Source organism: Gavialis gangeticus, unplaced genomic scaffold (genome assembly GCF_001723915.1).
Source record: "Gavialis gangeticus isolate Ggan-Ray unplaced genomic scaffold, GavGan_comp1, whole genome shotgun sequence".
NCBI lineage: Eukaryota > Metazoa > Chordata > Crocodylia > Gavialidae > Gavialis > Gavialis gangeticus.
The window spans coordinates 85,761,146-85,777,798 of NW_017729022.1; the positions used below are offsets into that span (position 1 = coordinate 85,761,146).

General features: G+C 42.5%; 1 protein-coding gene across 4 annotated transcripts in view; it reads left to right on the top strand.

Annotated features, from left to right (window-relative positions):
• The window catches only part of CACNA1C (calcium voltage-gated channel subunit alpha1 C), a 790,825-nt gene that overhangs the window by 573,260 nt on the left and 200,912 nt on the right, over window positions 1–16,653 (top strand). For all 4 annotated transcript variants that reach the window (XM_019515544.1, XM_019515545.1, XM_019515546.1 and 1 more), the window contains exon 9: window positions 2,994–3,166. In XM_019515544.1, the coding sequence (XP_019371089.1) occupies window positions 2,994–3,166 (173 nt within the window). The remainder of the gene's footprint in view (window positions 1–2,993; window positions 3,167–16,653) is intronic.

The following is a 16,653-nucleotide window of genomic DNA, read 5'->3' on the forward strand; positions in this document are numbered from 1 at the left end:
ATTCCACCCTGCCATCATATTCCAGCCTTACTCTGAAAAGGCCTCCTATAAGCTTGAGATGGTCATTCATTGAACAGGCCCATTGAATCACTGGCCTCTCTCCTGGGGCTGTCAGTAAAAGCAATTGATGCCAAGTGGGATGGTTGTTTCAGGAGAAGTGCTGATGTGCATGCTAGGAGCTTCTCTGAAATCACCAATCCATTTCATACAGGATACTACATAGCCATCCCTTGGGAACAATTGTTGGTCGTTAACTGAATTAACCTGGCTGCAAGGTGGCATACTACCTATGAAATGTTTTGAATTCATTCATCAGTTTCAATACTGCCTTGTTCTCAATGTATTAAGGTTACTTCAGCTCAGAAATTAAGGACATTTGTTTCTGTCATTTTCTTGAGAGGGGTTTCTTAAATGGGAAATACCCATACAACTTTGGAGAAAGGTCCATGCTATTGTTGATCATTTAAATTGGGCATCTAGGAATTTTCAGTTCTGACTCTGATCTGGACTGACTCATACCAAAAGCCAACATTATTTATATTTGGTTATCTCAACTTAGCCACTTCAGTCCACATCCATGTAACTGTGGCCAGCCCACAGTTCACAGTGGAGTCAAGTGCTCAGCACCTTTGAAAATCAGGCTACTTGTCTTGATGGTGGATTTGGGTGCTTAAATTTAAGCACCCAGGCATGATTTATATTTTGCTCTAATTTCTCTGATCTTCTGCTTATCCATTGATAAAATAGGGTTAATAACATTTACCAACCTTAAATAGGTTTTCTGGGGGCTAATTCATTAAGGTGACTAAAAGCACTTTGAGAGTCCCAGGGGAGAGATTGTGTAGAAGTGGAAAGTGTTATTATTATTGATTACATTTTTCACCATACATCTTTCATACCTATCCAAACAACAAAGTGGCTTCCAGGATAAGAAAGCTTGATTTTTCATTTTTGACATATTTGTGTTAACTATTGCTGCCTTGAGGGAGAACTACCTTAGGAGTGGTTGCGAAGCTACTCTCAGTCCAGAGGGCTCTCCACATTCAACCCTTATTCTCACAAGCCCATAAGGCCAGATAAAAACCTAGCAAGACAGCAAAAGAGAAGGTTATGCAGGTATTTGTTGTCACATGTTCTGTTCTACAGGCTTGTCCAGTTCTGGAAGACCATTTCCTATATTTATTTTTTAACAGTGGAAGTTGCATAGAAACCCCACAAAAGACTTGATCTAAAGCCCATTGAAATTACTGGGAATCTTCCCATTGATTTCAGTTGACTTGGGATTAAGCAAAATGGAAACCACTTCTTCCGCAATAGCAGCCACTGATTCCACCTGAGCTACTTGAGGACAAAGTAGTTGACACTGATTGACATCTTTGGGTATGATTTTCAAAAGTGTTTAGCTTTGGTCTAATTCTCTCTCTAATTAAATGAAGTCAATGGTAAAATCGGCATAGACTTCAATGATAGTAGACCCAAAACAAGGTTGAACACTTTTGAAAATACCACCCTTTGTTGGCTGTCTCTCAAAAGAGGATAATTATCTTTGACCAGACAGTGAACTTGCCCAGAGATGGTGGGGTTGAGTCCCCCAGCCTCATGCTTCAGCCAGCCGTATACACGTGTGCTATGTGGGTGTAAAATGGTACCAATATTCAATTTAGTAAATGATTGTGCAAGACACAGGGCCTGTGTAGAACCAAATCCAGTTCCCAGAAGTCTAGATGGATCCCCGTTGGCAGAGCAGTGTGGGAAGATGCCACTCTTACTGCCCATGCTCTACTTGTTCTGTGGAAAAACGTCTCAAAGCTTGAGGTCTGTCAGTTCAGCATACATCTGTACCACCAAACTCACTTTTTAAAATAAAAGCATCTCACTGACTTAGAACAGTGGTCTCCAAACTTTTTTGATCGCGCACCCCTATCGGTAAAAAATTTTTGAGCACGCACCCCCAATATATGTATATTTATATAAATATAAATAGAAGTTCTAATATTTTCTTCCCACACCCCAATGGATTGTCTTGCGCACCCCCTGGGGTGCACGTACCCCACTTTGGAGACCACTGGCTTAGAACCATTGCAGAGAGTATAACTGGAGACCTATGCAGCATCTCAAAAAGAGCTGAGGAAATGTATGATTCTCTGTCAGAAAGGAAGTGAGAAGACAGCCCACATAACAAAAATGGATAAGCAACATGACATTCTTTCTTCTACATGCTGTGTTAAGCACATACACTAAATAACACTTTTTCATCAGGCTACCAAGTATCCACCCCCAAGCCACTCAGAAGCCAATATTTGCTTACGTTTTTCTCCCTCTTTTTGTATTTCCAAAGGCTTTGTTTTAGTCAGTCAGAATCAGATAATAGCTTCTTCTTCTGGATTCCTGTGGCAAAACATACTTCTTTAAATTTGTGGGTGCAATTTTCCCTCGCAATTAAATGAGCTCACAGAATGGTAGTTGCCATTGATTATATCCACAACTGGACCAATTTAGGTGCAATTTCACCTGTGATACTGGAGGTTGGGTTAAGACCTCACTAAAAGTCAGAGCCACTGTCTACTCTGCAGATGTCAAATTATTGCCTGGCATTTAATTTGGCTTATTGGGTTAATAGTGACTATTAGCACAGATATTGACAAATAACCAGTAAAGAGAAATGTATGAAAAAGAATGATAATAGAAAAAGAGTGACATTTTACAGAAATGTTGCTTGTAAATTTAATTTGAATGCATAAGCAAATGTTGAGATTTGAAGGTGTAAAAGTGTACTTAGTTTCTTCCAAACACAGGGAGAAAGTAAATAGGCCAGCTGTCATATCTGTGTGTCTGACAGGCACTGCTCCACATACATATCAATGGGACTTTGAATGAAGAGAGGCCGTTAAGTGTCTCAGTTAAGAGATGAAGTATTTCCAATGCAAAGCAATCTAATCCACTGTTTTTCAATCTTTTCTGTCTACATCTTGCCCCTCCCTCCCTCTTGCCAGGGAGTTTTCCAAGGAAAGAGAAAAGGCAAAGGCCCGGGGTGACTTTCAGAAGTTGCGGGAGAAGCAGCAACTGGAAGAGGACTTGAAGGGGTACCTGGACTGGATAACTCAAGCAGAAGACATTGATCCAGAAAATGAAGATGAAGGCATGGATGAGGAGAAGCCTAGAAACAGTAAGCAACTTTCCTCTGTGGCTCTCTGGGCTTTTAGTACCAGAGGAATCCTGACGAATTTGTGCACATTTGCTGTAGCAAAGTGATAACTTAGAAGGAAAAACACATAATTCCTTAGGCACCCATCATCCCTAAGTATTATCATGCTTTGATACTTACAGGAAACTGGGCGAGGGGGAAGTAGATGTAAAATAATTGATATCGATTCTTGCAGCCTTGATTCCTCTTCAGTAACTGATGTTAAATGCTGATCTTAAGAAGAAACAAAGATCAATACTTGCTATTAGAAGTCTCTTATAGGGATGTTTTAAAATGTACATCTGCCTATTATTCATTTATTTAATTGCACTTCAGTGTTACAAGATGTTGACACATGGTTAATTACTTTGAAAGCAAAGGTTTCTAGGCAACACAGAGCTAAACTAGGAGAGTAGGGATAGATCAACCCTTTTGTACATTAGGTGGACATTCTGTAACTCCAGTGAAGTCAGTGGAATTGCATCTGCTTTTGGCAGGGCTAAATTAAGCCTTCAGACTTTGCTTGTTAGGGAATTATCTGTTCTGCTTGTCCTTTGGAGTTCAGGACCTCTTTGTACAAAGTAACTGAAAATTAAAAAAAACATTTCTACTAATACGAAATGCTGACAGCAGAATGTTTAGGAGAAAGCAACAATTTCCAACATATCACTATGTTATCTGAAGGTAGGAGTTGCTCATCTTGACAGCTAGAGGGGAGGAACAGCAGTAGGATGCCTATGGACAATGAAGGGATCAAAGAAAACCAAAAGCCATGCTGTTGAAGTTAATGTTGTGGCAGTGGTGTAAAACAAAGGCATGTGAATCAGACCCATTGGTTCTATCAGCTTTGCCAACCAGATGCTGTATGATCTTCCCAAGTTGCTGAGTCCTTGTATGGTCTCCTATTTGAAATTATTGGTTAGCATAGGTGGGGGCCCAAAGGCCCTGGGCCCCCCATGGGAAGAGACCTGGTATCCTCCACATCCCTCTTTTATCACTAGATACTGTATATTCACTTCTAAAACACCTAGAAGTCATATAGTCTGGAAATGCCAGGGCTAGAATCTTCAGACAGTTACACTGGCAATGGACACTGCCATTATACTTAACATTTATTACCAAAATATGCATTATCAGCGGCTTAATTATGAAAGGGAGGCAGTCAAATATAGTAAAGGAAATATATTGTGCTATAATTGTCAATGACATCAACAGCTTTCAAGGAGGCAAAGGCTTCCCAATTCCCCCTCTGACTCAGCGAGCAAATCCAAGAGATGGGTCACAAAGGGACCATATTCAGTCAGTACACAGGCACTGAAAAGAAGTATGGTCGGTGTTAGAGGCTGGACCTGTCAATGCCCCCTTGCCCTGTGGACCTGCTGCTTCCCCCTCCCCCAATCCTACTCACCCCTCTCCACACCCCAACTTTCTTAGGCTGAGTTCGTGGCACAGCTCCTGGCACCAGCAAAAGTGTGCACACCCTGAACCCAATCTACAATCACCCAGATTAATGTAAGCCACATGATCACAGATGTCTTTAAGACTTCCTGAAATGTCTTGCCATTAACTGTGAGTGAAAGAGCTGAATGTCATAGCAAACAACTCTTTTGCTGCCCATTTCCTCTTCCAAGTCATTAATGAATGGTATGTCTTCAGTCTCACTGGTCCCAAGATCAGTCCCCAAAGAAATGACTGATAACCTATATCCTCTCTAAGAGCATAATTCTGTGTGAAGCTTTGGATTTTGTCACTTAATTGGTTTATGTTGCATGAGAGATCAGATTTAAAAACAGAAAACTGCACTGTCTAATACTGTAGTTTGAAAACATGGTTCTACTGATAGAAAATATATTGGAAATGAGGGAAGCAGTGGAGTGATGCTGGCTGTACATTATGACATGGTAGGCAGTGCCCTGTTTTCTCTCCCAGTGCTCTCTCCCAAGCCAGAAATCATGTTGTTGCCTTCATGCAATGCTGCAGGAAAACTAATTAATTTGGGGTGGGGGGCAGGGGAAGCATATGATGTGTTTCAGTGTGGTGCCTTCTCATATGGCTAGTTAGCAGTGTAGATATGTCCTCAGAACTCTCTGTAAACTTTAGGGCTAGGGACAGACATTACACACAAACCTATTTAAGTGATCAGAAACTGGTTTAAACCTGTAACAGAACAGATGTTTGGTGCACATAAACCAGTTTGAGAATGACTGAAAATGGTTTGAGATAAACCTGGTTGAATGTAGTATCAAACGTAACTGATTTGGCTCAAACCAGTTTGTGCAAAGTCTGTCCCAGACCCCTTGCTGGTTTTATATAGATCAGACTCCCCCAGCATCCTGGCATGCTCCCCGGCTGGGCGGGGCTCTCTGCTCCACAGCAGGGCTGGCCCCTCCCCTCCGCTGCCTCACTAGAGCTTGGCAGTCTCTGCAGGCGTCTGCCTGGATTCTTCTTCCCTCCTCCCCTCCCCACTGTGCTAAGCAGGCATTTCCCATCCCTCACAGACACCTCAGCATTAGGTAGCAGACCACATGCTGGCTACAGTTCATGCTGTGGGAGGCAACAGAAGCAGACAGGCTTTTTGGAGCTAATCAACAGGTAGCTTAATGTCCTGCCTTGGAAACACTGTTTGAGAAGAGATGTGTACTCCCTCCCTCCCCCTCACCACTCTGCTAAGCACAAATTCCCCTTCCCCTCTGCCTTGCTGAGTGGTGTCTGTGTATTAGACAGCAAGCCACATGCTGAGTCTGTGCTGAATCAACAGATAACTAGTAACATCTCTCTGTTTTCTTAATGGGGCAACAAACACTGACATAAGGATGATAAACACTGTTATCAGCTCCCCTTTCCCCCCTCCCCTGGCTTGCTTTCCTGTTAGTTTTCTACAGACAGTATACAGAAGCAGGGAGGGAGAGTGAAAAGCTCTGCATCATCAACAGATGCATGCACTGCCTCAGAGTGCTACCCCGGGGCTGCAGGCTGGCAACATGCCTGGCCCTTGAGCAGCAAGCAGAGAAAAGCCTGGGATGGTGTAGGCGGAGTGGGGATTCCTCCCTAATCAGAGCCCTGCTGGGGCCTGGCCATGCCCCCCACACCCTCCTCAGATTATCTCTGTGGAAGGGGTCTAGCACCCCCAGCTCCTAACCTGAGCCACTGCAGTCATGTGCCTGAGTTTCCTCAGTCCAGAGGGATTGTCTGAATGGTTGGAAACTGGTTCAGCCTAGCCAGGTTAGACTAACCTGCAAACATTGAATCAATTTAGGCTCAGGCTTTTTGAATGTCTGTCCCTATCCCAGGAGATGTCTGCACATTATTCACTTGAATCAACTCTAGTACCTAGAGCCTTTTTTAAATAAAAGCTGAGCTCTGGAAGAATAGGGAGGCACCCTGACAAAGGAGGTATGCCATACACCTATCTACCAAACTAATTCTAGCTTCACCAAAAAGATGATGGTCCATTTATGTTCCCATTTTTTGCCCAAAGAATCCTAAGCCAATTTATGTAAAAAAAATCACTTCAACCTCCTCTGGGATAGAAAGTATGAGTAAAATTATTCTTTCTTACTATGGTTTGCAGGTCCCTGTTCATTGTGTGCTATTCATTTCATGATGCAATATCTCCTTTGGTACTTCAGAATTTTAAATGTTCAAGGATGTGTGCTAAGAGAGTTTTATCCCCCTTCTGAGTCAGAAAACTGTGTTTGAAGACGCAAGGACTTTTTCATTTGTGAGGCACCACAAACTGTACACAGAACCAAGAATCAAGAGACTTAATCTATAATATGATCTGTATGACCTTGGACAAATCACTTAACTTCTCTCTATCTCAGTTTTACTATCTCTACATGGGGAAAATACTTCACAACCCTTCCTCAGAAAGAATATGGTTAGGTTTAAGTGACTAATATTGGTAAAGCCCGTTGTGATTCTTCAAGTGGAGGTGGATGTAAATCAGCACAATTCAGATTTTCCAATTTGCCTTCTTTGGAATCTGGTCCTTGTCACTTACCTAAGCTAGGTAGGCCCAAACCAGAAAACACATGTTTTCAGCCCCTGGGCACAGTGGGGAGATTTGTGTGCTTTTGCTTCCTAAGCAGGATTTTCTGAATGTCAACTTGGGAATATGCCTACTGTAAAAAAGAGTGGACTAGGCATGGGACAGCAAAATTTCACTTGCAGCCTTGTGTCATTTGGACTGCCTGCCTGTGTCTGTTCATAGAGGGGCTGCTGACCTCGGTCAGCATGTCATTAATCATATTTCTGTCCACTGTTGCTTCCTGTGCTGCCTCCACACTGCTCTGAGCTGCAAGGGGTGTTAACAACCCAAAGATGAGAGGTCAACAAATCCAAGTGCCACAGGAGTGAGAGATTTAGTAAGAAAAAGATGGCAAAGGCAGCCAAAGCTATAAATTCTGTGCAGACTTCAGTTGATAATCTCCGTAAAAGAGACCTTGGCATTCTTCTGAACCAGTTTAATTGAGTTTCATCTCTCATATCCGTTGAGGGGATGTGCAGAGTGCTGGCTGCATTCATCTCCTGTATCTTGGGGAGTGGTTGAGAGGTACAAGGCAGCATTCCCTTGTTATTTGCAAACATGATTTAACAATTACAGCAGATGTGAAGTGGGGGGGAGGTGAAGCGGCATCTGGAGGCTGTTTGTGTTGATGGTTTTCTTCTTTGCCCTTTCCCTGATGGGCGTTTTGCAGAGGAAGAAAACATTAATTTGATCCAGGAGAGAAACACATGACATGCCACAAAACAGATGCTGAGCTTCAAAATTACAACAGAACATGATAGCAAAGAGTCCTCTCTCCCGTTGCCACAGCAACGAAGAGTTTGCCCTCTTTTATTCCATAGCAAGGTATGGGATGCATCTGTGTTGCAGCATGTAGAAACAGGAACTGTGAAAGTCATGTTCTCCTCCTGTTGCCATTAATTGAAAAACTCTTATTGGCTTCTCTAGGGTCAGGCGAAAGCTTTGAATGTTCAGTAAGATGTTCTGCCATCTCTGCTCTCTGTCATCCCACATATTTGCCCCTAACTATCTTTAAGTTTACATTGGTACTACACTCTCTGATGAGTGCATCCCCACTGATTTCAGTGTAGTTCCCCAAGTGTAACTGAGACCACAATATAACCTGATAGCAAAAGCATTTGTGTTTGGAAACATCATAGTACCCAGAATTTTACTGTAAATGATAAGAACTGATGAACAAATAGCATATCTAGCAAGACAGATACAAACCAAATTGTAATTCTGGTCCAAGACTTCATTGGAATGGGACAGAGTCCCATAGAGAGTCAGATCCTCATGTAGGTTAGCTGGAAAAACAATGGAAAGTAATGTATCTCCTATCCAAACTATGTTGGAATGGCTTAGAAAGTACATTAAATGACAACAAGTACAAGGGTTTTTGGCAGCACATCAACATTTATGCCTATGTCACACTGGGAATGTGAAGAAGCCCAAATGAAGACAGAGACAGACTCTGGGGGGGTAAAAACAAGCAGGTCCTTAACTAAAGGAGAAAACTTTTAAAATTCTCAAATTAAAATCTTACATAGTTAAAAGAAAAACTATTGGATTGCAGTGCAATTCTTAGAGGGTCTTATTTGGAGGATGAATTTGCTATCCTTAATGAATTAGTCATAGACATGCTTGTACACTGATATCAGACCTGCTTGTCTTGTCTTACAGTTCCTCATCATGCACTGAGCAAATATCCAGTATTTCTTGTGGGCTGTGGTATGTTGTCACCATCTGACCTTCAGCCTGGGCATTGGAACATTTTTTATTTGTGGTGTAGACAAGACTTCCCCAGAGAGAACAGTTTGAAGTGTTAAAACAGAGGGAGAGAAGAAATGTTTTCAGTTGAAAAGATAAAAGTTTAAGAAGAGATTGGAGCAAGTTGATGATGACAGTATCTGAAAATCTGGCCATAACTTTGCATAAAATATGTTTCATTGATTTTAATGCAAGTCATCTCTAAATCTTACAAATGCCTTTGAAAATGGCAGTTTCTGATGCTATTTACTGTCAGACAAGTTTTGTGTGCACTTCAGTTCAACTAGAGTCAGACTAACAAGCAAAATGACATTTTAAAATTCCATCATTCTAATTTCTCATATCAGTGTGCTCTGTGCCCTCATATGACCTTAGTACACTGACAGAAAATTGTGTTACCCTCAGCCCTGCAAAATGCATGTGGTACTGTAGAATAATGTTTGAAGCAGAAAGAATGCAACTCAGAGAGCATGTTATAAGATACAACTTGTGGGGCTGGCCTTGGAAAACTCTTGTTTTAATTTATAACCTTATCAAAATTCATTAGGGCATTTCATGGGAGAAAGCTTTACTAATGAAAAATGAAATGGTAGGTTTACAGAATCACTGTCAAATTCCAGTTCCAACCCTAACTTGTCTTAGGCTCACATCATCGGATTATCCAAAAAAGGAGATACACCACCTCAACTTCTGTTCTTGGTTTTACCAAAAAAATTAGAATATCTCCAGTGAAATCAATTCAGTTGACCCTGACTTAATCCAGTGTACAGAATCAGAGTTCACATGGACACTTAACGATACAGTCAGCAGAACATGGTAAGGACTATGGGGTGTACTTTGATATTTTGGAGGCTTTGCTCATTGTAAGAAATCCCAGGACACTTGCATGGGAGTATAAATTGTGAGAAGTTTTAAGAGCTAAAGCATAGGCTGAAAAATGAAGCACTTATCAGTTTGTTTCCTTACCTTACTAGTTAGCAGGTTGAGAAAGGTGTCATACAACCTGATAGAGTTTTACTTCCCCTGCATAAATACCAGAAAATAAAAGCTTGTGTCATGAAATAATTTATCTGTCAAAAACAGATCTAGAGAGGATCAGCACAGAGATGTATGCCTTTATAATTATGCACCAATGGGGAAAATTTGTTTTGTAACTAAGAGATTAGCTGCAAATTCCAACAAATGCTAGACATTTTTCAAGGGAACTTGACTGATGCTGTACAGCAGGTGTGTCAAACTCATCCTGGGTCCCAGGCTGCATCCAGAGTGCAGATCTCCTCGTGGACCAGATCTGGTGAGACAACAGCAGGGTGCCAACAGCCTAGTGGCAGCAGGGCCAAAGGGAGATAGGCCAGACAGCCACAGGGGAAATAGGGCTGTGGGAGCACATCCCTCCCTTGTCCTTCTGTTGCCAGTGAACAAGTCCAAGGGCCTCAAATCCTGCAGTCATCCCCTCCCCCCCACCTCCACCCCAACTTCCAGTAACTCAGTGGGCTGAATGAAATGGCTCAATGGGCCATATTTAACCCACAGGCCATATTATTGACACCGCTTCTCTACAGGAACATGAGCAACTGAAGCAGATTCTTCTTAGACTGGCATCAGAGAGCTAATACATTCATTCCCCTCTGGGGAAGAACTCTAAGTCCTACCGGCAGTCTTTAGTAGATGATGCACCAACTTTGCCTTTACTTCTAGCCACACCAGAAGGAAACACTTCAAAATGTCAGGTGAGGTTTTGCTCCAAATGTCAAGCTGGACTCTGTCTAGCATCCTGCCTACAAAACTCTATGTGGACATTAGTTCTTGTATTGAACTGAATCAAATCCTTAGATTTGAAGCCACTGAGTATTTTTCTGGATAAGGACACAGATGCCTAATCCTATTCCATCCGTTGTCAGGAGTAAAACACTGAAAATGTAAATACCACAGAATTTTTCCTAGTGTAAAGTATTGATGCAGCAAGAGCTTAGAGAGCAAGCTTGACTGTGAGCGCTCAAACATGGCTTTGATGTTCTTAGATGTAGTTCTTTGTATGGAATACTAGAAGAGCTTGGCTGTCTTAAGTTACTATAAGAATTAATTTTTTATGGATAGTACTGCCTGGCCAAGTCATTTGTGGTATAACAACATGGACTAAAAAGGTTATACCAAGCAGTCATTTGATCTACTTTTGTTTACTGGGGTCACCTGTACAAACTGCGGGGTTTAATCCTCATTAAATTAAATAGGTTTATAAAATTTAAATGTGTTTATCTTGGAGCGTCACACCAGTGTTTGTATACACTTGGTTTTCAAGTGAATTAAGCCCAGTCCCCAGCCAATGCTACAAGAGAACAGGATGGTACAGCGCTGCCCCCACCCCCCAGTCCAGGGTCCCTCAACCCATGCTTTGCCACGCAGCTGTGACAAAGCATGGAGCTGGCACACACCGCGAGGGAAAAAAAAGCAGAAACAATTTGAGAGCAGAAGCAATTCAAAGAGGTGAACTACAAAAAAGTCACGGCACCATCTGGTGGACAAAGAGACTTGTTGCATGTCTTTGAGTGCCTTTCTGTTTGCACATAACGAATCCATGGAACCGGTGCTTTAATATGTGGCAAGCCAAACTAAAGTACATCCAAGGAGTTTTACTTTAATGCACTAGAAAGACTTTTAAAGCATCCAGAAAACCCATTTGTGCAAACAGTCATGCCATTGCAGCACAATGACAGGCAAGAAACATGGTGTGTACAAAGGCCCTGGCATTTTGTGTCTGTGGAAAAATGTAGGAAAGTCTGAGTTCAGCTCCCAAACTACTCATTCACAGCTTGCAATGGAGAGCCTGAGAGCATTGTAAAGGAAACAGAAGGAGTAGAAGCATCATAACATTCCATAGTGACACTTGATGGTTAATTACATGTGGCAGTAACTGAATAGCAAGGAAGGAGTTGCTCATCTTGGCAGCTAGAGGGCTGGTACAGCAGTAAGATGCCTATGGGCAATGTAGGGTACAAAGAAAACCAAAAGCCATACTGCTGAAATTAATGAAGTTGCAGTGGTATAAAACAAAGGCACATGAATCAGACCCATCAGTTCTATCAACTTTGCCAATCAGATGCTGTATGATCTTTCCAAGTTGCTGAGTCCATGTATGGTCTCAGATTTTAAGTTATTATTGGTCAGCATAGGTGCCGAGTACATGAGGGCCTGAGGGCCCTGCCCCCTTTCCTCCCCCACCTCAGGAAGAGGGTTGTTGGGGCCCAAACCTGAGGAAAATTATGTAATATTTCTTAGGAAAATGACTGAGGCCAGGGATCCAGGTTTTCTGTTCACTGTGGAGAAACATGGATTTTCTCCTTTAATAGAGAAAAATATATGAAACTGCAGGTTTCTCCTAGCCAGCTGGCAGCATTCCAGTCTGCAAGAGGCTGCTTGGGGCTGGGAGGAGTGGGGAAGGCAGTTGGATGGAGGGGGTGCCACATGCTTATGTGCATGCACGTGCATGTGGCAGCCAAGCAGCGGTGGAGAGCAGCTCCCACAGCTCCCTCCAGGTAAGTCTATGGGGGCAGAAGAGGGCACAGGTAACATGTCAGGGAAGTGGGGGTCACAAGTGACACATCAGAGGGGGGCGCCAAGGCAATGTGGTGAGGGGGCACACGCCCCACCAAGATTTTTACACCCACAGTGGGGTGTGCGGCTGCAGCCAGTCCATACCAGCCCTGGGCAGGATCTTCCTCCATAACTCAGCAGGCAGGACCTGGTGCAGGTGGGAGCACCGTACCACCATGGCTGCCAAGGTGAGGTGGGGTAGGGGGAATGGCGTGGAATTGGGCTACAGAGATGGCTCCTGCCCAGAACTGGTCTGACCCGGCTGCAGCCCCGTGCCCCACTGCGGGCACAGAAGTCGCAGGAGCCATGTGCCCCCCTCCCTTCCCCACACACTGGAAGCAGAGGGAATATGTCAATTATTTTAGCACCCCTTCCCCCGCCCCCAGTCCAGCAAAAATAAAAGTTGGCACCTGTGTTGGTTAGTATTAATCCCTTGGACACATAATACATTTTATCTGACAACTGAGACCTCTAGCCACCCCCAGAATCATGCCTTTTTCTAGGTGGGCTGCCTCAGCCCAGGCCCACCACACCAGGGCCCAGCTTATGAATCCTAGCCCTCTTAGATTCTGTGTCTCCGACCCCAGCCTCATCCCTCATGGGTCATGGCCATCTCTGGCTTATACCCTGCTCTCTCAGGATAGTAGGCCTTGGTGAGCCAAACCGGCACCTCGCTGTGGCCTCTGCACGTGTCCCTACATCTACATCTAGTCCACTGGTCTAGCTTTAATGTAAAAGTAAGCTGCTGGTTTAACAACAATTTCTTCCCTCCCTGGGTACAATATGGCAAAGGAAACAAAAGGGCTACCACTTCACCTGGAGTTTTCTCATCCCTGCTACAGAAACATCACAGGAGGGGGGTGAGCCGCCTACCCTAGCACGCGACTCCTCATGAGCTCATAGTGTTTGGGTCACACAGGTTCCTGGTTCCTGTAACACAAGAGTTACCAAGTCTCTGTGTGTCCCCAGAAAGCACCTTCTCTCGCAGCCAGCTGAGCTGCTCTCTCACTATTTCCCCACTTCTGGCTTCAGGCCAGGTTTGTATGTCCAGGACTCATTCCCTCTGCCAACTGCTTGCCTCATCTGACCCTCCTCCAGACTATCTCATCTCTTAATTAAAGGGCAGCCTCTGTGCCTGCTGATCCATTCTCTTAACATGGGTCCTTCCCTTTCAGACCCACTGCTCCAGTCCTTCTTTCTCCCCTTTCGGCTGAGTAACAAGGTTAGGGTTACAGGCATTTAGATGATGTATTTGCAAATCCTTCAGGTCTAACTATATGGCAGTCTTCAGATTTTATTAATACTGGTAAAATCAATCCATGAAAAGTTTTAAGGGTATTTGCTGCTTGCTGTAAGCAAGATTATATCCAACTTCCTCTAGCAAAATTAATTGAAAAATAGTGTTTGGTTCAAAGGAAACTTTTTCACAAAAATTCTAATTTTTCTAATTAAAAAAAATCAAAATAAAATAATAAATTATTTGTCACATTAGATGATCATTTGAAAATCATGGGAAAATTCCATCTTCTCTCCATTTTTTTTTAACTTCTTTTTTCCCCACCCCCTTTGCCACTAAAACAAAGGGGGAAGAAAGTTAAAAAAAGTGATGAACACTGACACATGATTTTTTTTTAATAACATTTTCTTTCGTTTTTTAACTTCATGTATAAGTGAAAGTAACAAAAAATAAGTGTGTGAAATCCTGGCCCCACCACAGTCAATGGCAGAAGTTCTTTGGACTGAAGTAGAGTCAAGATTTTACTACTTGATTTTTTTTTCTCTTTGGAAACAATAGAAAAGAGACCCCATTCCCCAGCCTTTTCTTACTTACTCCCTTATTTAACTGGAAAATTTAAAAAACAAAAGTAACTTTTTCCCCACTTGATCTCATTATCTCCCTCCCTTCCTTTTTTCAAATTAAAAACAATGGGGAGAAAGCATTCCCATCTACCAACATGGAATTAATTTTTTTTGTTTTAAAAATTTAGCAATTTGTCCCTTAAAATTGCACAGAAAAGTTGAGTGAGATATCCAGGCCCATTCATTCCACCAGTGTCAGGGACAGATTATATAGGTGGGGTGCCTGACTGGTTTTACTGTTCTGCCCACTCTTAAGTTTGAAATGGGTTGTATAACATACAAGTTTGGGTAAGATGTCTAATGAAAACATTGTTCCTTGAGTTATTTTATTCTACTTGGAAATTACAAGAGGCATCTGTTTCATTTTAATAGATATAGTTTCCTTGTTCCCCCATGTGTATGAAAAAGTCCCTCTATGAGAGGGAGTCAACAGGTTTGTTTGCAATTAGTAATATAATTACCATTGCAGACTTTGTTAGGCAGCAATAGTTAGCATCATTGTTCACAGCCTCACTGCTTCCCTGTTTCTCCTTGGCTTCTCTGGTTGAAAGGAAGCTTTGATCATAAAACACAATAAACTTTAAATACCCAAGCAGCAACTTCAAAATCTCCTTTCCTATTTTTTTTCTTTGCTGATAGCTAATACCATGAAAATGTAAATCCTCTCAAACCAACTGCAGAGGAGACCCAGCTCATCTCAGCCTACCTTTTATATGAACAGTTCAGTGTCTAGGAAAGTCATTTTCCCTGTTTCAACAAGAAACAAAAAAAAAAGAAAAGGTAGATATTTAGGAAAGAAAAGATATTCAGCAAGGCTTAGGACAGTGCTGAGGTTGCTGCTGTGATATATAGTTCTACAGATGCACTCTGATGGAAGGACAGATGCTCCACTCTGTTCCATTAACAAATAAAACCATTTTTGAAAAGTTTAGCTGGGTGCATGAACTGGAAAGTCAGACACCTAAAGCAATGAGTCTGACACCAGAAGCTGTATCCCTTGGTGCAGTACAGCTGCATTGCCCTGCACAGCTGGTAAGCTCCATCCACATGTGACTGGCAAAACTCACCCTGACAGAATCTCCTCTCCCTAGCAGAGGATCCTCTGGTCAGTAGGAAGGGAAAGTGCCCACACCAGCTCTAGGGCACAAGGTGTGCAAAAATAGAAGCCACTGTGCTGCCCATCCAGCCACCACCACCAGCAGTGCACCCACTGATGTTTTCTCATATGCTGCTGCTCCCAAGGGTGCTCACCATTGCTATCCTGGTTGGTATGGACAAAGGAGGGAGAATATGGACAGCAGCAGCTTTGCACTGTGCTAATTTCTGTTTACAGTTCCATCCCTCATTAGGGCCATTAAAGGCACATAAATTATAACAGCCCTCAGATCTCTCCAATTTCTGCCAGTGATTAGTGCTACATATAGATGCTCTGTGATTAGAAATGCACAAAGGTGATCTTTACATACCAGCTGGCACTCTGCGCTGCTCAGCATAAGCTAAGGACTGGGCTGTAGTAATGCAACTCTCAACTTTTTTTCAGTCTCTCACTTCCCTGAGTCTCTGAACCTGGAATTCAAACAACAGCAAATTGAAATCAGCGGCAGCATGTAAAATGTAATGCCCGTGTTAGGCTACACACTCTAAAGGCTATTTCCCTAGCAAAGAATGACTATTAAGCAAGCCACTCTGTCTGGCTATTTGTAGACAGACCTAAAATGATGTAAGAATCCTATTCCATATTACTAAGATCATTATATACAAGTGTCCTTGAAAGGTGAGCCCTAGCAGTTGTGAAAGGAGCCTCTTTTTTTTCATCCTGTCAGAGAAAGAGCAATTGTTTGAAGATATCAGGACATATGTGATGGCACCTTGAGTCTTTCTCTGATAAGAGGACCTATATAGGAAACAGTATGGGCAAAAGCTGTCAATCAGAGGCCTGTGGATATGATGAACATGGTTTGTCCTTTACCTCTTGTGGTTGAGCCAGGTGATGTAAACATGTGAATTATCAGCACTTCAAAAAAATTGAGGATGCACATTTTATAGGAGGCACCACAAAAAGCAGAGCTGACTGTTTCTACACCAAAACCAAGATTTTCAAAATTGCATGCCTAAATGTAAATGCCTTAATCTGTATTTGGTCTCATTTTGAAAAGAACTGAGCATCCAACAATTTCTACTAAGATCTCCAAGTGTGATTCGGTGCTCAACTTTTTTAAAGTCAGCAATCACTATAGCC